Here is a 20,073-nt window from a genome sequence, read left to right on the forward strand (position 1 = left end):
AAAGATCATTGGTCATTATTTAGTTGGCCTGTATGTGTAGATTTTTGTCTGATACCCCAGCAGACTTCAATCATTTTTAAAAGATAAATGGATACTCATTGATTGATTGATTTCTTATTCCCCAAGGAAAATGAACTTAATCAAACGTAAACAACATTGACAGGAAAAACAATACAACATTAAACGCTACACCACAGTCCCTGATGGACCCCGCAGTCTATTTATGGACACAATGCAATTGTCATATTTCCGTGAGTGGTGAAGGCGTCATATACCATGTTTGTCTCCTTCGAGAAAAGGTGCGTTTATTTGTTTATTGTAATATTGTTAATATTTAGAAATGTTTTTGGTTTAAAGTAATTTCATTACGGACAGTACCGATATCCAAGCTCGGATATGAAAGACTCCGAGACACTAGAGGGCGCTGTGGGGCCAGCGGGTATTTATATACTAAAGGGAAGATGGCGGACTCTGAGGAGCCAAAAGCGGGCCCTTGCACTTTCTTGTTCAAAAAATCTACCAAGAAATTCTCAGGACGAAAGAGAAAAGGGAGCGACAGCGACAAAGGTAGTAATTACGTACTTAGCTAATGTTTCCAGTGTTTTTCGTGATGGAAATCGTCTGTGCTGGTGACGCTGTGGTTCTGTCAACGGTCCTGAAATGTGATGCACAAGTTAGCTCACAGTTACTGGCAAGTGTTTGTGTTTTATTTTCTTCCTGACTTTAATAATGACACTGACATTTACCTGTAAAGAGCCAAACGCTTTACGAACGACGGAAAGATGAAAGCGACTGTAAACTGTGGACGCGTTGCGAAAATGTTCGTTACTATTAAACGGCTAAACAGCTCACTGGTTCGTGCTGCCTTCCATCTCCCTCGTAATTTGGAGTGGTGCGACACTAAAGAGATGTCGCCTGACAGCTTAATAATACAGACATTAGCAGATCTGGTGTCTGTCATCACCGCCTGTGGGCTCGAATGGTAGCTGTTTAACGTTAGTGCTTTCAGTATTGATGGAGAAACGCTCTCCTACTTTAACACAACACATTAGATGTCCTCTTTTTTTTTCCAGATGCCAACAGTGATGAGGACCAGAGCTGTGTGGTCAGAAGACAAAAGAGAGACAGTCGAGTCAACCCCATGATTCAAAAGGTACCATAACAATAATATTTTAGGATCAGTCATGTTGAGTTTAATGGTTAAGTAAGCCTGACCCTCGTTTTGTCTCTGTAGACCAGAAAAGTGGAGAGAGACGCTGTATCTTCCAGTGAGAGCGAAGGTGAAAAGGAGGACAAGAAGATCACTGTTGCCTACAAGTCCACACGGTCAGCAGTAAGTCGACTTTCATTTTTAGTGGCAGGCACCTTAAAGTGCAGTGGTTTAAGTCTCCTGCTGTGAAGGTGATCATGAGCAAAGCCCTCAGCTGCTCAGTAGCTGTAAAATGTTCTCCATCAGCATCCACATGTCTCTGGGCTCTGATGATTCAGTTCTTTGTGTCTTCTGGCTTTGCTGTTCTCTCAATCTCGCCCCAAACAAGAAACCAGAGGGACCCGAGGACATGGGTGCAACTGCCACATATGAGCTGGACACGGAGAGAGACAAGGACGCTCAGGCCATCTTTGAGAGGAGTCAGAAAATCCAAGAAGTAGGAGATTCTTCTAATTCTTCATGTCACATTTTTGCAAAAAGCTACAGTGTATTTAAATGTCAATTTATAAAGTCTTTTTCCACATATTTTGATATGTTTTCGTGAAGTATGCAGTTAGGGCTGCAACTGATTATTGTCATCATCGATCAATCATTTTGTCTATAAAACGTCAAAATTGTAAAAATAAAAATGCTTCACAAAAAGCCCAACCCAAAGACTCTTCATGTATCATCATAAATGTGAAAGAAAAGCAGCACACCCTTTCATTCAAGAAGCTGAAACCAGCAAATGTTTGACATTTTTTACGATAAATCAATCACCAGAAAAGATGGCATCTCACTTTCTTTGATAATTAATGGACTAACTTACTCAACAGGAGCTGACGGGTAAAGAGGACGATAAAATCTACCGCGGCATCAACAACTACCAGAAGTTCATCAAGCCAAAAGATACGACGATGGGCAATGCCTCCTCTGGCATGGTCAGGTGAGGACAAATGAGAGACATCTTCATCACGTTTTCATAAGAACACCTGTGAGTGTTCACATGTTATCGATTGTTGCTGATGTAAACACTTTTTTCTTAAACCTTTTAAACAGAAAAGGACCAATCCGGGCCCCCGAACACCTGAGAGCCACAGTCAGGTGGGACTACCAGCCGGACATCTGCAAAGACTATAAGGAGACTGGTTTCTGTGGATTTGGAGGTGGGTGTGAGACTGGTACCATTAAAATATCAGTCGTTTGTTGAATAAGCTCAACTTTCTAACACCTGGACCACTCGCTCTTCTCTCCTGCCTTCAGACAGCTGCAAGTTCCTTCATGACCGATCAGACTACAAGCACGGCTGGCAGATCGAGAGGGAACTGGAAGAGGGCAGATACGGAGCCAACGGTGAGTTCAGGGGGAGGATTTCACGCCAGTTTCACGTGCCTGCGCCAGCATTTCCTGAACAATACTGTGCTTTCATCTAGACGACGAGAACTACGAGGTGAGCAGCGACGAGGAGGATTTGCCCTTCAAGTGCTTCATCTGCAGGGAGTCCTTCAAGAATCCCATTGTCACAAAGTAAGCGGCCTTCACCTTCGCTGTGCAGAGCTTTGTTTATTAGCAGCTGCCGTGTGTTCACCACTCACATGTCTCCCAGGTGTAAACACTATTTTTGTGAGGCCTGCGCTCTTCAGCACTACCGCAAGTCCAAGCGTTGCTATGTGTGCAACACTCAAACCAACGGTGTCTTCAACCCTGCGAAAGGTAAGCAGCTTAAGACCCTTTGAGAATGATTAATTAGAATTATTCCCTTCAATCATGTTTTCTTACATTTCCTCTTTATTCCAGAGGTGATGGCCAAGATGGAGAAACATCAAGCTGCAACAGACCAGCCGCCATCAGATGCGGAAGATTAGCAGCATCTCAGCCTTCGCAGCCCTCCCTTTACGTGTTTGTCTGTGTAAATTTGTAATAAAATGTCTTTTTTTCAAAGATAAGCGTCTCTCTGTGTGGCACCATCGAGGTAAAACATCAAAGTGAACAATATTTATTGTTAAAAGTCACGTTTGACATTTGCAACACTTTGCTTTGCCCTCACTTTCGAATGTACAAGCAGACAAAACAAGCACCAATGTAACATTCACATAAGTAACATCACACCCAGAGTAAGCTCGAGGAAACACACTTCTAAGCTCTGAGGGTGAAACTAAACAGGTGTTAATGCTTAACCTCTGCAACAAAAGTGACGTGTGAAGCACGAGGTGTCGTGTACGCCGTAACACAGGCAGAGAGCTGAGAAACGTGGATGCATGCTGTTTGTTAAGTTGACCCTTGGGACAAAAGTTGAGACCTCCCATCTGGTGTAGAGAGGGCTGAGTGAGCTGTGAGGACCGGTGGTCCCACTGAGCAGATGGGCCACGCCAAGCGGCCATGTTCAAATAAGAGGTAGAGTGTCCCCTGTGAATATTCAGTAGCAGCTTCCCACTGATTCATCTCAGCTGCATCTAGATCCACAAACCGTCCTCTGAAACCTTAGCATGAGGACGGAGGAGCCCGGTCGCGTTCGGCTCCAGGGGGCTCGTCATGTGAATACGATCTGTAAACAGGTGTGAGTGTGTGAAGTAAAGAGAGAGAGGCCATCAGTGCAGTGCAAGAGTCTGTGCATACCTAGAGAACCGAAGCGTGCGAGAGACGTCAAAAAGAGGCAAGATGGCTGCTGGCTTTTAACCTCTGTCTGAGAACAGCAACTCTTTTTAGTTTGACATGTGAATTATGTACAAGGGGACCGTTACAAAAACAAATGTCCCGAACGCTCAAAGAGTGTCCCGTCAGACTCCTACAAGTGTCTCCCCACCGAGTCCTCCGCTGTCAGAAGTCCCAGTCGTCCACTTCCAGGTGGCTGAGGCCCGACTCCAGACTGGCCAGTCCAGAGGGAGAGTCCTGCGCCTGGGAGCTCTCGTAGCTGGTGATGGGCGACACGGGCCGCAGCAGCTCAGGCAGCGCCTCTGAGGGCCGGCGTTTGATCTGAGAGGGCGAAAAATAACGTGGAGGACAGTAAGTAAAGCGTATGGTGGAGATACGGACATGTTTTTAGCTAATAAGATGAAATGTTAGGTTTTTTTGTAAAGTAAGAGGTAAAAGGGAACAGTCACACATAATAAAACAGTAACAATCTGGCATCTTACACACCTGTTTAAAGAAGGGATGGCCTACGAGAGTGGTGGCAGACGGTCTGAAGGAGAGCAAAGGGAAAACAATTCATGTCTTCAAAGTTCAAACATGTTCTACGCAGTATTCAAACATACAGGGAGAGAGGCCGACCTCTTCTCTGGGTCCCGCTGTAGACACAGCTCGACAAAGGCGTGGAAGAGTGGGGAGAACGTCCGGTTGTAGGGGTGTCCCGCTGATGAAGAGGACGGCTCTCCGTTGGAGTGCCGAACACCTCCGGCTCCTGGACCCTCGCAGATCCCAGAGTCGGCGCCGGAGCGAGACGGTTTGAGTGACAGCTCCTCTGGTGGGATGGTGGTGGTGTCCAGCAAACACGGCACCGTCCCATTCAGCTTCTCCAGCAGCATCTGTGGACACGAAGGGGATATGGAGAGTGTTGCGTTCACCTTTGATTTCAGGGGAACAGCTTCATGATGCGACCCTTTGATCAGTGTCAACCTCTCACCTGTGTAGCTGGCATGTCTTTGAAGGGCACATGTCCATTGGCCAGCTCACAGGCTGTGATGCCCAGGCTGTAGATGTCTGACCGAGAGTCGTAGCCCTGCAGGTTCTGAGAAAATAAATCCACATTTACTATCAATTTTCACCATTTCTCATCCAGCTCCCTGTAAATTAGCTGATAAATCAGGCACAGTATCATCACAGTGTCATATAACGCTTGTTTGTGGAGGAATGCAGGACTGTACCTGCTGCAGCACCTCAGGGCTGAGCCAGGGCAGCACCTTGACGCTGTACTGAGGGAAGTCGTGAACAACTCTGGCCCTCTGGCCGTGACGGATCAGACTGAAGATGCTCCGTAGACCTGACATGCAGACCTGTCCGTCTGCTGAGATCAACACGTGGCTGGCCTTCACACTCCTGCACATAAACAAACACAGTTCAGACCCTGAATGTCGCACTGACCTGTATTAACAAGTGAGGTTAGATTGGCATGTTAGTCCTGGTCAGCCTGCATCAAACTATAGTTAACCAGAGAAAGAGACACATAAAGTCAAACCCAGTGCAGACGTGAGTCTTACCGGTGCACATATCCCATGTGGTGGATGTATTCTAGAGCTTTGAGCATGCCCAGCAAAATGTACGCGATGGTCAGCTCACTCATACCGTCAGTGAAATGTGTGCAGATCAGATCTCTGGCTGAGCCTGAAAGACCATCACACACACAGATAATCCTGATGAGGAAGCTGTCCTCTATTAGTACAGGCTGCTTTTAAACTGGTAACATACTATAATAAAACAGATTAACTGTATTTCTTACCGTAAGCCATGAAGGGGGTGATGACCCACAGCTCATTTTCAGCTATAAAGACGCTCTTGTAGGGTAAAATACTGGGGTGGTGAAACAGCTTTGACACATGTAGTTCGCCCTGGAAGGTAGAGAAAAAGAAATGACTTCTTATTCTGTCAAGAAGAAACAGGCAGACAAGACGACTCTGACTCTAATTAGAGATATGAAGGTGAGCAGTAAAGACAGGAAAGTTAATCAGAACACAAGCGTTACGTAAGTGTTCCCAATGAAGCAGCGAGATGAAAGAAGGAATTTAACGACTAACGAGAGAGAGGCAAAGACTACAGAGGAGCCGAGTCAGGTGCTAATGCAGACCTGCAGGTAGGTAACCATGTCATTAGTGCACGACTCCAAGTCAATCCGCCGGATGGCTACGTGCTCCCCAGTGGGTCTGTATCGAGCCAAGTTCACTGTCATCAAGTCGTCCAAGCCCCGACCTGGAAAACACGCTTCATTTTTATAACTGCTCATGTCACCGTTACGCAAGTATCGTCCAGTCCTTGGCTTTTGAATACTCGTGTTGTGCCTCTACATACCAATAACAGTGAGTAGCTCATAGGAGCTGCTGTCAGGGAGGAAGCTGCCCATGGTGTCCCGCCGTGGGAGGGAGCTCAGACTCTCCTGGCTGTCCTCATGGGCCTGGAGGCAGATGGGAGGAAACAGAGCGGATGAAGGCGGCTTGTGACACTGACTTCACGTCCTACAGAGCAGGACTGTGTTAAAGAGTGTGTGAGTGACTACTGGAGGGAGGGTCATATGTGTGAGAGCTGTTAGAAGACCACCAAAGGACGGGGGGGGGAGGGGGTTAGCAAGACCCCTGGCACTAGCTAAAGAAAATAACAAGAAATCCACGTCACGTAAACTGCATTTGTTGTTTTTATGGCCCGAGAAATTTAAACTGTATCAGTATTTGTGAAACCATAAGAATTGCTTATTGATCAGTTAACTACTGCTTCTCTAAAAACAGCACTGTAAACAGAATATCCAATACAGAGTCCAGCCTACACACAGGCCTTGCCTTCCTCTGTCTGTCAGATTTGTGCATCACAAAAATACGTGGAGAAAAATGAATATTCTTGGCAGTGAGGACTCCTGAATTCCATCAATTTATCGCCACTCAAATGATGGAAATGGACAGACTGCGGGAGAAAGCCGTGGAGGCAAATGAAGGCAAGCTGTGTGAATGTTTGGACTGTTTTCATGGTGACGCACATTCAAAATGAGAGGAGTGCACTTCCTTGAGCGGATTTGTATCCTCCTGGAGAGAAGTGACTTCAAGATCCAGATCAGAGGTGCACACACGCCTCTGAGAGTCGTTCCATGTTTGGTCTGATCTCCGAACGTGAAGCTTCACAGACTGTACATTAAAACTGACATGGCGGCAAAGTCAGACATGCTACAGCAGCCCTCAGTTAAGGTCTGTACGTGTCGATCTAATCACACAGGCTGCTGTACAGATGTGATCAGATCTAGCAGAGGTGGCCATGCATTGCTGAAGCTGATCACAGGGAGCTCCGTCCATCTACAGCGGGGACACACAGTGAGCGACATCTCGGTGCGACACCGTCAGTTCACCATCGACAGCAGGCCGTCGGCACAGACAAGCAGTGTCAAAACGCAAACACACACCAACAGTTTGACTTTTAGTGAGGTGACACCAAAACCCACAACGAAGCAGCTACCTGGAGCCGACATGTTAGCAGCACACTGAGGACTCGGACAGGACTGTTCGCTCTGTTTTAGAGGACAAAAGCTTGACTGACACGCTACCTTTTCCCCGCCTTCCCCAACAGAAGCCCTGGTGAATGAGGTGAGGTCTCCTAAGCTATGAGCGTGGGCAGCGCGTGTCATGAACTACACACTCATGCATAAGTGCAAAAGCCTCGGGGGGTTCGTGGTTTCCTCTAATAGAAATCTGTGCGCACACACACACACGCATGCACGCACAAGGCAAATGGGGGATGATAATGCAGTGACAGGAGTACCACACTTACTTTCCTGTGAGAGAGTCCCTGAGCTTGCTCTGGGGTAGAAAAACCACATCAATGACATAAAGACATGTACACACACACAAAACAAGAGAAGGATCTGTGTTTAGAGCAGCTCTGGAACTGGGAAGTGCAGCGTCTGGCAGTGGGAGTCTGATAGATGGCCTTAGCTGGCTTGCACATCAATAAAAGGATTTGTCTGAACCAGCAGTCTTTCAGGTGACCACAGACAAACTGCGCATCATTATCAATACAGACTGTCTTCATGTTAAATTGTGGGAATATGATTAAAGTGAAATGCAGAAATTACCCCAGTAAAGTGCTTATATCTGCACAAAACACTGAATATTTCCTTACCAAAGCAAATGAAAAATTTAAAAACCATCTACCTAAAGCCTGCAGGTTCTTCCCAGATGTCATGTAAGGCAATGGGAACGCAGCGCAGCCAAAACAGAAATGATACACCTGAACAAACATGCAACATGAAGTGATGATCTGCCCGCGAGAAAATGAAAATGAGGCGAAGCTTGCAAAGAAGGAAAGCATAATCCCACCGCAGAACCTTTCCATAATACACAAAAGCCTCAACAATGAGCCAAAAATGACAGTGTTTATTAATGAACTTTAAAGGATAAACGAACAACTGACACACACACTGGAACCAGCCAGGGTTGACAAATGCAGCCTCTGGCTTGTAAGACATTTTGGAAAGAAATCAGCAGACAGTCGTTCAAAAGTTCCAGCCTGTTAAAAAATACTGATGATAAATAGTAAAAGCACAAACCATCCAGGCCTTAAGGCCATTTTCTTAACAAGTACGATTTTGTGAAGAAGTACTTTCTCAGGGCTCAAATTTGCAAAGTGTTGACCAAGTTCGACATAACTGTTTGTTTACTTCTGTGAAAACTGAACCGATCGAATCAGCTGTGCAGCAGAAGGTGGGTGGTTCAGTTCACAGAATGCTGGGAAAAGCTACGTGGCAGAAAGTGAATGAGAACATAATTCAAGAACTGTGAGAATGAAAAAGACATTTCACCTCAAACCCTCCTAGAGAGGCGACGCTGAAGCCCACAGCTAAAACAGGAAGTATCCCAGTTTCAGCTCTGATGTCAGCCATTTTCTGTTTTTCTTTTCTACAACGTGTGAGCACACCGTAAGTGCAGCTCTGGTGGTCCTTGGCTCCATCACACAATTAAACATAGAGGTGTAGATCTGTTCTGAGCTGCCAACTACACCAATCTCCAATATAACTATACCCCAACACATCTCTAAACCACTGTCAACATCACATTTATTTTCTACTGTGACAAACATATTCTGCACACACTGCAGGAAGAAAAATGAAAAGCTACCGGCCCTGAAATGAGTGACAGTCTTGGCCTCTAATAACCTGCCAGCTTTGCACTATTTCAACACATAATGAGTCATCTGACATGTGTGAATGAGTTGGAAGTGCAGGATTGAGATAAACTCAGTGTGAGTGGGCAAGTCTGACATCCTGGTGAAAACAAAAACAGATCAAACTCTCTGCAGTCTGATTAGCTGAAACCGTGGCTCCTGCAGCCAGCTGATAACACTACGCTTCCTTCACTCACTAATTAAATTAACCGAATGCTGCGTAATGTGAAACGATCTGTAGGACTTGAAAAGCTGTGAACCCTGCAAGACCAGGAACTTCCTCATCACAACTGGCAAAAGTTTCTGCTGGCTTTAAGTTGCAGTCATGAATAATAAAGTTGGCAAATGTTCTTCATCAAGAGAATTCAATTAAATGACTTGTTCTGTGCTTATTTTAAATAGTTTGTGTTCATAAAATGAGTTGTATTGTTGTGGCGTACATGTAGCTGTTGATTTGGATTATCCTTGGACGGCTAGAAATCTAAAATTTCACGACACTATGTCGGAAATGCACCAGCCCAGCTTCTGTTTGTAAGTACCACTGTTTTTCCAGCTATCAGCTCATATTAATTTCATCATAGCGTGAGTGCAGCAATAAAGCTTGAAAACTAGCGCATGCTGCCTCAAGCTCAACTATCTTAAAGCTCGACACCGCGCCGATTTCTATACTTTGTTATATCTATATCTGACATGCCAGAAGCTCTGACTGAATTCAAAGCAAATGTGATCGAATTTAGGTATAAAGGCAAAAGAAAATACTTAACAGCCAAAAACAAGTGTGCCACCTTTTTACGCGCAAGATAAACACATTCACAAGTAGCATTAAATCAAACGGCACAGACGTTTTACATGACAAGCCCACATGAGACATTGCTTAAAGAGGGATTTTGTTTGTACCATCCTCTGATAAATTACTGTAGCAAACAGAAACAACGAGACACTTAAGTAGAGTACAGATGACTGATTGACTGGATGGAAAACTTTCAGAACTGTAATTCAAGGATAACACCTGAGAAGCAGAGCAAGCAGCCACTAAGAGCAAAGCTTCAACTCCAACAGAATGCTGTTTTCTGTTTGCAATGATGAGGGACCTAACGTGTAAGCAGTGCTTCAGGAATACTGAACCCTTTTGTTGTATCTTGGTTCGCCTCGGGTCTCACCTCCAAATAACTCCAAATCTCGCAGGCTCTCCACACTCAATTTCTCAGATACCCAGCGCTGACAGACACAGAGGGTTAATGACAGACATGGAAGAAAGGGAGAAAATGCAAGCGAGAATAAGAAAATGCTCCACAGGTCACAAACACACTTAAAGCAGCTGAATAAAGATGATTCAAGATGACTTTGCAGCTGTAGTACTTTTGGCACTTGTGTAGAAGAGACAGACAATTTACAGAAAGCCAATTTCATGCAGCCTTTTTGTGTCTGCAAGCAGTGCTGGGTGACTCGGCAAACTGGTCTTTGTAAGAACTTTATAAATATAACTGCATTATTGTCCTGTCATGATAAAAATAGTTACTTGCTGCTTGCATTGAAAGCTGTCACAGATGTGATCAAAGGCCGATTCTCTTACAGGGTTTAAGACTTTTTCTGGACCAAAGAAAATGATTTGAGCTCTGGAAATATAATCCTAAATCTTGCATTAGATTTCATTGGCCTTGTGAATGTCTTTATGTCTAAAAACAGGAGGTACCTGGCAAACACTTACAAGAAAAGACATGGATCCTCTTTCTTGTGTTACATATGAAAAGCTGAAAACACGGGCAGGAGGTACCTGTGAAGACACATGAAAAACGTTGAGGAAGAGAACGTCTCTGCTTGTCTCCTCCTGCTGGGGACAAAAGTCAGTTGCGGTTGTCTATCATGCTCCTTATTTGATTTGATTTAACTTTATTATCAGTATATTTTTCTGAAATTTGACTTGCAGGCCGAGGTGTACACTGTTTCACATACATAACAAGCACAACATTTAACCAAACAACAAAACAAATAGTACAAACATATATTACACCAGGCACTATGAATAAGTAGCTGCAGTATAATCAATTTAATGACTTGCTTTCACATTCAATAGTTTGAGGCCGACTCAGCCCAACTTAACCCAAACTCTCACGACCTGTTCAGTCAAGCCTGTTGGACTCTAAATCTTCTGTCTGGTGGCGAAAGCTGATTTGTACTCTGGTGTACTGTTACCTGCCAGAGGCAACATTCTTTTAGTATAGACAGTTTGAAAACTTGACATAATCTTTGATCATATAAGTAGTCAGTCTATCATGCACTGATTCTGAATTATAGAGTGTAATAATAATAATAATAATAATAATAATAACTGAATCTGTGAGTTTGCTCCAAATGTCCTTGCTGTCCTCAGAAAGTAAATAGATTGCTGTACTTTACTGCAGATTATAATCTATACGTGTACTCCAAAAAAAAAGCAGCACATTAGCGCACATCTGTAGAAAAAACATCATACTTTGAAAGCATAGTAGCGTGTCTTCCCTAATGCATAGTATGCATGCAAGTTGTTACTTGCAGAAGAGTTTATTAAATGTAATGTAAGTCTAGAGCCAGAGGACCTCTCAGTGGTTATTGCTGGCTGAAGTGATGATACTTTCCATACTGATATTAAAGGTTCAAACCAAGCAATATTCATGCTTGAATAATGTTACGACGCAAACACAGAAATGCTGATTTCTAACGATAGGAAACGGAGTATTCTGATCATTTGAAGAAAAAACAAATGACTAATTTATCGCACATTCGTCACAAGAACAACTCAATTCTTGCTAGTGACTTGCTAATGTTGCCATGATGGAGGGCGCAGGCTAGCAACAGTAAATTACTGTTAGCTAAAGCAGCTAGCTTGACTAATTTTAGCAACAAGAAATTGCGTTACGTTAATGTTTTATTAACTTACCGATATGTTGTTTGGAACAGCAAGGCCTTGTTGGCGTAATATTATATTTTTGGATAACTTCTTTAGCGAACCATCTTCTCCAGCGGATGTTTTGGCAGCTCTCTCTAGTACGCTGTCTCGATTTGGCGTCGTGTCGCGCGACAATGACGACACACCCACAGTGAAACTCAGCGCGGGCAGATGACGTAACCAGCGCTCAGTGTACTGACTACAGTGGAGCGTTTACGGGCATCATAAACAGGTAAATGTACCCCTTTAGCTACTGTTGCATAATTACCGACGCAGTAAGTCAACGAACAATGTTATCGTAGACTGCACGGGGTCGGGACAGGCACCCTAACTAAACCACATTTACGGGAAAGTGTCGACCAGCCTCACAACACACCCCCCACCTCGGCCTCGTTTTGCGGCCTTAAGCTAATGCTAACGTTATGTATAGCAAACGTTATACAGCTCGTGACCAGTGTTATGCCGTTATCAATTTCTTTAATGCAAACTAACCGCCCGAGCTAGCAGCTAAATCGCGTTGCTTTGATTAAATTGTTTAATCGTTGCATTTAGCAAGTGGCTAACTAACTTTCAGTTGGCATGTTTAACGTGACGTCTGCTCCTCAGACTGATAAACCTCCTGCAGAACACAACTTTAATCATGCCTGATAAATGCACCGTGCTTCTGAGGACACGTATCTGTCTTATGCACAGCTAGTATTTATTGTAATATACCTTTTATGTTTGTGTGGCTAATGTTACTGCAGGGGAGGAAGTCGCCGTCAATAAAAGCCAAACTGTGTGTCTACGACAGGTAATTCTGTTCTGTTCAACGAAACCATGACTTCACCCGCAAAATGAATGGCAGTCATTTATTACTTGGCCTTTTGAATAATAATCGGTCTTGTGTCAAGTGAAACAGCAACCAAAATACGCCTCCTGTAAGTTGTTTTCTAAATGGCAGGCTGAAGAACTTGCTGTGATTCAGACAAGTGCTGAGTCACATTTTATTGGGGGGACCTTCAAGAAAGAACCAAGGACAAGCAAACGCCACATTTTTCAAACACGGTTTGCTGTAATAACGGATAACATGTTAAGACTTAAAACGCTTGTTTCCTCTCTTGTTTCCACAGCACAGCCATGAACTGGAACAAAGGTGGTCCGGGTGTGAAGCGAGGGTTTGGGTTCGGAGGATTCGCCCTCGCAGGGAAAAAAGAGGAACCTCAGCTCACTGATAAATCTCACACATCATTTGGAGCCACGGGGTCAGGTGGGGGATATGGGAAGAACCAGCAGCTCCCCTCATTCTACAAAATAGGCACCAAAAGAGCTAACTTTGACGAGGAAAATGCGTGAGTATTACATCTGTCCCGTACACATACGAGTTCAGCCACCTGACAAAACAGTATACGATCTGATTTGTGTTGTAAAACTGCGGCTTTATCATTTTTAACAAGGTACTTTGAAGACGATGAAGAGGAGTCCAGCAGCAATGTGGATCTGCCGTACATCCCGGCGGAGAACTCTCCCACACGGCAGCAGATGAAGTCAGGCGGGGGCTCAGACAGTGAAGATGACCCACTGGATGCCTTCATGGCAGAGGTTGAGGTGAGAGGAGACTTACAGTCAGGCAGAAACAAACCGTATTTTGCTTCCAAATGCTTAACCTGCTCTTCCTCCTAATGTTTTTTATCTTTCTCCTTCAGAACCAAGCAGCTAAAGACATGAGGAAACTAGAGGAGAAGGAAAAGGAGAAAAAGTCAGCCAAGTAAGTGAAGAGTGAAAAGATTTTCATCACTTCTTTATGTAGGTGTTTAAATTAGATTTTGAACAGAAGGAAAAAGAATTGCCCACAAATGAATTACTATTATGTCAGTGAAAGTGTAAGCCCGCTAATGTGGGATAATCATACTGTTAATTTGTGTTGATCTCCTGTATAATTCACCGCTTTTACAAATGTATTCACTACCAATAGCCATTTAGCTTTATGCACCAATTACAACCTTAGTTTCTCTGATTATTGGCACAAAACGTTGCACATCCAGCAATGTTTTTACTGCCTTAATAGATATCATCAGGTAAGCAGGCTGGTTTTAGTCAGTGGGATGTGGGCTGTCTTGGGTGTATGAACGAGCCGCAGGGAAGTTTTTTTTTTCTCCGCTTGTCATTTCAGGGGTATTCGTGATGACATTGAAGAAGAAGATGAACAAGTGAGTGAGCCCTCCAAAGTTCTTCATCCACTACACCATTGATCAGAGAGGTCTCCAGACCAAACATTCCCTAAATCTGTCCTCTCTAATCTTACCAAGCCCCCTGCCTTCACTCTATCTGGCCGTGCAGGTTGCATTTAGGATCATTAAAGACGGAGTTGTTTTTCTTCTGTAGATTATTCTTCTTGTTTAGAACGTGTGAAAAAAGAGCATGTTTGATTGTCTTTTATGTCAGCAGGCGACAGATTAGTTGATATCAGATTGTGAGCAGTCATTCTTACGTCTGTTATGAAGCTGAATGTCTCGTCGGGTGTTTGTCAGTTACTGCTGCCTTGATGCTGTGGCGAGCGGCAGACCGGCTCTGTGTTTCACATGGCGTGCTGTGCTCTCTGCAGGAAGCCTACTTCCGCTACATGGCAGAGAATCCCACAGCCGGGCTGACCCTAGAAGAGGAGGAGGAAAACGTAGATTATGACAGTGACGGGAACCCGATCGCCCCTGCCACCAAGAAAATCATCTTGCCACTCCCTCCCATTGACCACTCTGAGGTGCAGTTGACGATACTGAGTACTAAACTACGGATCAGCATTTTATTCGTTTAACATGTGTAATATGAGTGATTTTGCAATTGTTTTGTCTTTTTTTCTATAGATTGATTACCCACCCTTTGAGAAAAACTTCTACAATGAGCACGAGGAGCTCAGCAACCTGACTGGAACTCAGGTGTTGGAGTTAAGGCAGAAACTGAACTTGAGGGTAAGTCTGGGAGTCGTGCACAGCTGAAACGATGCCCATGCAGTAGGTATTACATAGATTCTGTCGTTTTTGTTTTGAATCCAATTTTCAGCCATATTTGTAACTGCTGGCTGAGGGGGAAAAAATCCTTGAAGACAATGTGTCTTGAATGTTGTTTGATCTCTTCTTTTTTGTGTTCTTCTCAGGTGTCTGGTGCTGCCCCTCCAAAGCCGTCTACTAGTTTTGCGCACTTCAGCTTTGATGAGCAGCTAATGCACCAAATCCGCAAGTCTGAGTACACTCAGCCCACGCCCATCCAGTGCCAGGTACAGAGCAAGTTTATCTTAAGGTTGCAGCATAATTGAATAGTAACTTTTTTAATTTATTTAGCTAATGAGTCCATGTTTTGTTGTTTTCTTCAATCTGGGTTTTAGGGTGTTCCCATAGCTCTGTCTGGACGTGATATGATTGGTATTGCAAAAACTGGCAGTGGCAAAACTGCAGCTTTTATCTGGCCGATGCTGGTTCACATCATGGACCAAAAGGAGCTGGAGGCAGGAGAAGGGCCAATCGCGGTCATTGTGTGTCCCACCAGAGAGCTTTGTCAGCAGGTAAGATTTGGGAAGGAACTGGGGTCGGGCTTGGTGAATGTGCAGAGGATATTTGGTTCAGTGTTAACTAAAAATACATCGTTAAGCGAGTTGGTTCACTAATGTGTGTCGCTTTAAATGTTTGCAGATCCACGCAGAGTGTAAGCGCTTTGGAAAAGCCTACTCATTGCGTTCTGTGGCGGTTTACGGAGGAGGCAGCATGTGGGAGCAGGCCAAAGCTCTGCAGGAGGGAGCAGAGATTGTGGTGTGCACTCCGGTAAGAGAAGAGACAACCAGGTTTTGTCTCTGACCTGCCTTCTCAGGCACACTCCACTGCTGCAACAAATGCTGGATTTCCTGTGGATGTGTGTTTGCACAGGGCCGTCTGATTGACCACGTGAAAAAGAAGGCCACGTCCCTGCAGAGAGTGACGTACCTGGTGTTTGATGAGGCAGATCGCATGTTTGATATGGGCTTTGGTGGGTTTGCATTATCAGTGCTGGAGCAAAGATGCTGCAAAGCTGTTTGTGCACTGCAGCTTATTTCTCCTTTCCCTTTCAGAATATCAGGTGAGATCCATCGCCAGTCATGTCCGCCCGGACAGGCAGAGTGAGTGGCTTCTTTTAGTAATAAGATGTTCAGAAATAGCAAAGCTCATAGTGTTTTTTTAACGTTCTTGATATGATTTCCTCCGCAGCCCTTCTGTTTAGCGCTACGTTCCGAAAGAAGATTGAGAGGCTTGCCAGAGACATCCTGGTAGATCCTATTCGTGTGGTGCAGGGAGACATCGGAGAGGTGCGCAGCATCACACGTTAAAACACATTAAAGAAAAGCTTTTTTCAAACAGTTAATTTCACTTTCAAAGTAATGTTTCACCTGAAGAATGTGGCAGTCAAAATTTTAAATGTATTTAATGTTTAAATAAATAAATACACGCATGCAGACCATGTTTTAATTGTCGTCCTTTCCGACCAGGCCAATGAGGACGTGACCCAGGTGGTGGAGCTGCTGCCCAGCGGGACGGATAAGTGGGGCTGGCTGACCCGCCGGCTGGTCGAGTTCACCTCCACCGGCTCAGTCCTGATCTTCGTCACCAAGAAGGCAAACTGTGAGGAGCTGGCTACTAACCTGACGCAGGAGGGCTACAGCCTGGGCCTCCTGCACGGAGACATGGACCAGAGCGAGAGGAACAAGGTCATCAGCGACTTCAAGAAAAAGAATCTGCCTGTTCTGGTGGCCACTGACGTCGCTGGTGAGTACAAGACGAGGTTGATGGAAATGGGAGCTTTTGTTTGAGCGTTCACAGTTTAGTGGACTGTAAAAGAGCTGAATAACAAAACTATAGTTTCAGCGTATAAAATTACATCTTTTAACATTCTCCTGCTTCCTGTTTCATCCCTCACCCCCCAGCTCGCGGTCTGGACATCCCATCCATTCGCACCGTGGTGAATTACGACGTGGCACGAGACATCGACACACACACGCACAGGATTGGTCGAACCGGTCGTGCTGGAGAGAAAGGCGTGGCTTACACTCACCTCACCAACAAAGACACCACGTTCGCCGGTGACCTCGTGAGAAATCTAGAGGGAGCTAATCAAGGCGTGTCCAAAGAACTGATGGATTTAGCCATGCAGGTGAGAGAAATAAGTCAAATGATATATATATTAAAAAAAAATACAGTTAACAAGTTAAGTTAACTTTGCTCTGCTGTTTTTTTTTTCCCCAGAATCCCTGGTTCAGGAAATCCAGGTTCAAGGGTGGAAAAGGAAAGAAGCTGAATATTGGTGGAGGTGGTCTGGGTTACAGAGAGAGACCAGGCCTGGGAGCTGACAGCTCTGTGAGTTACTAATTACTACACTATCAGCTGTTTTTGTAATGTGGGTATAATCACAGTAATCACTGTAAAAAATAAACATATGAACAAATGTTAACTCTCAGATGACCTCTGTAAACTCTGACCCTCTGACAGCATGAAAAGCTCTGTGATGGCCAAGACGTTGCTTTGTGATGTGATGTGTGTTAACTGTCTGTTGCTTTGCAGGAACGCAGCAGCAGCAGCAGCAGCAGCTTGTTGTCTTCCACTAGTAGCTACGAAGGCTACAGCAAACCAACCACGGGGGCAATGGGCGATCGCATGTCTGCCATGAAACAAGCCTTCCAGGTAGAACTGTCCCCCTCCTGTCTGTCTATTAATTATTATGTCACAGTTATTGATATGATTTTTTTAACATAATCACTTGTGTCTTGGGGCACAAAATCCTTAAATTGCAGTCTCAAAGTAAGGATTTCTTTTAATCTTTTCTTCTCAACGTCTCCTTCTCTTCCAGGCTCAGTACAAGAGTCACTTTGTGGCTGCATCCAGCGGCCCTCCAAAGCTCAGCGCCAAGTCCAGCAGCTCGTCAGGCTGGACCAGCGCCGGCAGCCTGAGCTCCGTGCCAACAGAGTCCGCCAACGGCTCGGAGCGGTCCCAGAGCATCAGCTTGTCCATGTCCGGCTTCGCCAGCGCCGGCTCCCTGAGCTCAGTGCCCGCCAGTCAGACCAGTTCACAGCACAGCTACCCTCCGCCTGCTCCTCCCTCACAGCGAGACAGCTCACGGGACAGACACGGGGAGGACCGGGGGCGCCACGGAGACAGCTACCACCGCCACAGCGACAGGAGTGATCGGCACAGTGGAGAAGATCGCTACGGAGACCGGGACCGCCATGGAGACAGAGATCGGGACCGCCACGGGGACCGAGACCGCCACAGCAGCAGCCGCCACGGCGATAGTCGCAACGGAGACGGGAGCAGGAGGGACAGAGATGATCGGAGGAGTGAGAGGGACGGGGGAGACAGGGGGAGTGGGGAGGGGAGGGACAGAGGAGATGATAGCTTTGCTGTCCCTGAACCACCGAAACGTAGAAAGAGCAGATGGGACAACTAAAGAAAAACACATGAGTAGAATAATACGTGCAAGCAACTGCTCCATGATGAGCGTGTCTCTTGTGTAGGCAGGTAGCAGAGCATATCAGAGGCTGACACAAGCACAGGACCAGAGGGGGGGTTTGTGGACTTTGAATTGAAGTGTCCTGTCAGGTTGGTTAGGAACTCTTGATTTGGACAGAGCTCTACAGTGTGTGTCAGACAGATGAACACGAGCAGCCCAGAGACAGCCACTGTACATATACCATCAAGACTGTTGTTACTATTAATCTTTAGGGCCGAGCAGTAGAGCCGTGATGAATCCTGCTGTCAGTAAACAATCCAGAGTTAGGTTGTGTTGGTTGTTGTCTTGTTTCCTCTCACTGAGCTCCAAACATGCTTTCGTGCTTGCAAAGCTGACGCTTTATTTTGGATCTCTGCCAAGTGTGTTTGTGTGTTTGCATTTTGGTAATCTACAAAGCTAACTCTTAGAGCCGTTTCATTGTGAAGGCACTGTGGTGACTCCCAGCCATGCCACAAACGTGTGTATAGCTCTTTTTGTGTCTTGTATTGAAGTTTTAGTGCCTTTCCTTGGCATTTAGTCTCTCTATGCTTTTGAAATGTTTTTCAAGATGCATTTGTTTGTATGAGAGGAATTTCAAGTGTTCATTCACGTGTGGAAAACGTTAAGTTTTGATTAAAAAGGACTCATTTGGCATCTACTTTTGTATCTGCTCTCTATGACAGTCAGACTGTCACCCACATCTGCACAACTGTTGCGCTCTGTTCAGACCTAAAATCTATAGTAATAATGTTTTTCTCACATCGGATACATCTGCAATACTCCTGTTGTCCATCTGTCAAATTTGACCTGTTGTCAAATGTTTTTGTATCAGAAATGAGTGTCTTTAGAATTACATTGATGGTTCCATACTACGCTCTTTGCAAATAAACTTAATGATCACGACTGTTGCTCTTAGACTGTTTTTTCTAGATTTTCTTGATTAAGTCAAATAGAATATGAGTAAATATTGACTTAATTAACGGTTACATGACAGTTAGCATGAAAGGTTGCAGTTTCACACTGTGACCACTGGGGGGTACTAAAAACTGCTGCTTGGTATGAACATGATCATTTATTAATAGGTTTGTGTTCAAGTAAACTACAAGTGCCTCAGAAATGTGCTTATATTGTACACTACTAGGTCACATTCTACTGCTGCTTGAGCGTTTCCATTTTCTGCTACTTTATATTTCAGATACAGTAAACAGTAACTTTGCAAATTGAGATTTTACACACAAAACGTGGCAACAATTGAATGTATAGTAATATAACTCGGTCAGGGGCCTGTACATGCATGTTTGAGGTGAGCTTTTGTGGCGTTTCTTAGCATACATTTTTGACGTTTTCATTTTATGTTTAATATGTTTTCTGTTCAACTCTGATGTTTGCTCATACTGCATTTTGCTGCTAATAGTTTTGAGCTTTGATTTAAGTGAGATCTAACATGGCTTTTACTTGTAATCAAGTATTTTTACAATGGTCTACGGCCATTTTTAGACTAAGTTGATGATAAAGCAGTGTTTACACACAATTATGGCATAAACATGGAAAAGCACGGAAACCAAACTGTTTATGTTCAAAAACACAAAACAATTCAGGACGCGTATACATTTAAATAATGGAC

At 44.6% G+C, this 20,073-nt stretch overlaps 3 protein-coding genes across 7 annotated transcripts; 2 read left to right on the top strand and 1 right to left on the bottom strand.

Annotated features, from left to right (window-relative positions):
* The first annotated feature begins 444 nt into the window (after positions 1-444).
* On the top strand, positions 445-3,126 carry rnf113a (ring finger protein 113A). Its single transcript, XM_070980223.1, has 10 exons — positions 445-567; positions 1,074-1,153; positions 1,235-1,333; positions 1,539-1,646; positions 2,026-2,135; positions 2,249-2,355; positions 2,453-2,542; positions 2,623-2,716; positions 2,796-2,902; positions 2,987-3,126. The coding sequence occupies exons 1-10, from the start codon at positions 462-464 to the stop codon at positions 3,052-3,054; spliced, it is 969 nt and encodes a 322-aa protein (XP_070836324.1). The 5' UTR covers positions 445-461; the 3' UTR covers positions 3,055-3,126.
* A 27-nt stretch (positions 3,127-3,153) lies between these two features.
* Positions 3,154-12,105, bottom strand: strada (STE20 related adaptor alpha). Of its 4 annotated transcripts, XM_070980222.1 has the most exons (13): positions 11,958-12,096; positions 10,749-10,814; positions 10,201-10,258; positions 7,649-7,677; positions 6,191-6,293; positions 5,970-6,091; positions 5,625-5,733; positions 5,386-5,509; positions 5,053-5,224; positions 4,812-4,916; positions 4,460-4,713; positions 4,328-4,370; positions 3,154-4,162 (listed from the first exon to the last, which is right to left on the bottom strand). In XM_070980222.1, the coding sequence occupies exons 2-13, from the start codon at positions 10,758-10,760 to the stop codon at positions 4,007-4,009; spliced, it is 1,287 nt and encodes a 428-aa protein (XP_070836323.1). In that variant the 5' UTR covers positions 10,761-10,814; positions 11,958-12,096; the 3' UTR covers positions 3,154-4,006. The 4 variants fall into 4 exon arrangements, with proteins under 4 accessions (XP_070836323.1, XP_070836321.1, XP_070836320.1 ...); XM_070980220.1 differs by lacking the exon at positions 7,649-7,677 and having other exon boundaries at positions 11,958-12,105; XM_070980219.1 differs by lacking the exons at positions 7,649-7,677; positions 10,201-10,258.
* Positions 12,106-12,114: 9 nt separating this feature from the next.
* Positions 12,115-19,112, top strand: ddx42 (DEAD (Asp-Glu-Ala-Asp) box helicase 42). Of its 2 annotated transcripts, XM_070980217.1 has the most exons (18): positions 12,115-12,198; positions 13,079-13,297; positions 13,403-13,553; positions 13,652-13,713; positions 14,119-14,155; positions 14,551-14,703; positions 14,807-14,911; positions 15,097-15,216; positions 15,325-15,501; positions 15,629-15,757; positions 15,860-15,959; positions 16,042-16,089; positions 16,178-16,275; positions 16,456-16,732; positions 16,891-17,117; positions 17,210-17,320; positions 17,525-17,644; positions 17,811-19,112. In XM_070980217.1, exons 2-18 carry the CDS (start codon positions 13,086-13,088, stop codon positions 18,405-18,407), a joined length of 2,724 nt encoding a protein of 907 aa, XP_070836318.1. In that variant the 5' UTR covers positions 12,115-12,198; positions 13,079-13,085; the 3' UTR covers positions 18,408-19,112. The 2 variants fall into 2 exon arrangements, with proteins under 2 accessions (XP_070836318.1, XP_070836319.1); XM_070980218.1 differs by lacking the exon at positions 14,119-14,155.
* Positions 19,113-20,073: the final 961 nt, after the last annotated feature.

Source organism: Chaetodon trifascialis, chromosome 15 (genome assembly GCF_039877785.1).
Source record: "Chaetodon trifascialis isolate fChaTrf1 chromosome 15, fChaTrf1.hap1, whole genome shotgun sequence".
Taxonomy (NCBI): domain Eukaryota; kingdom Metazoa; phylum Chordata; class Actinopteri; order Chaetodontiformes; family Chaetodontidae; genus Chaetodon; species Chaetodon trifascialis.

Bases quoted from the DNA above. Each gene is read 5' to 3' on its own strand.
- rnf113a (XM_070980223.1), top strand. From the start codon at position 462: ATGGCGGACTCTGAGGAGCCAAAAGCGGGCCCTTGCACTTTCTTGTTC. The intron at 568-1,073 runs GTAGTAATTACG...TTTTTTTTCCAG, and splicing joins AGGGAGCGACAGCGACAAAG to ATGCCAACAGTGATGAGGAC. The intron at 1,334-1,538 runs GTAAGTCGACTT...GCCCCAAACAAG, and splicing joins ACAAGTCCACACGGTCAGCA to AAACCAGAGGGACCCGAGGA.
- strada (XM_070980222.1), bottom strand. The intron at 5,225-5,385 runs GTAAGACTCACG...GTTTATGTGCAG, and splicing joins CACATGGGATATGTGCACCG to GAGTGTGAAGGCCAGCCACG. The intron at 4,163-4,327 runs GTGTGTAAGATG...TCGCCCTCTCAG, and splicing joins GCCATCCCTTCTTTAAACAG to ATCAAACGCCGGCCCTCAGA.
- ddx42 (XM_070980217.1), top strand. From the start codon at position 13,086: ATGAACTGGAACAAAGGTGGTCCGGGTGTGAAGCGAGGGTTTGGGTTC. The intron at 16,276-16,455 runs GTGCGCAGCATC...CTTTCCGACCAG, and splicing joins TGCAGGGAGACATCGGAGAG to GCCAATGAGGACGTGACCCA. The intron at 17,321-17,524 runs GTGAGTTACTAA...GTTGCTTTGCAG, and splicing joins GCCTGGGAGCTGACAGCTCT to GAACGCAGCAGCAGCAGCAG.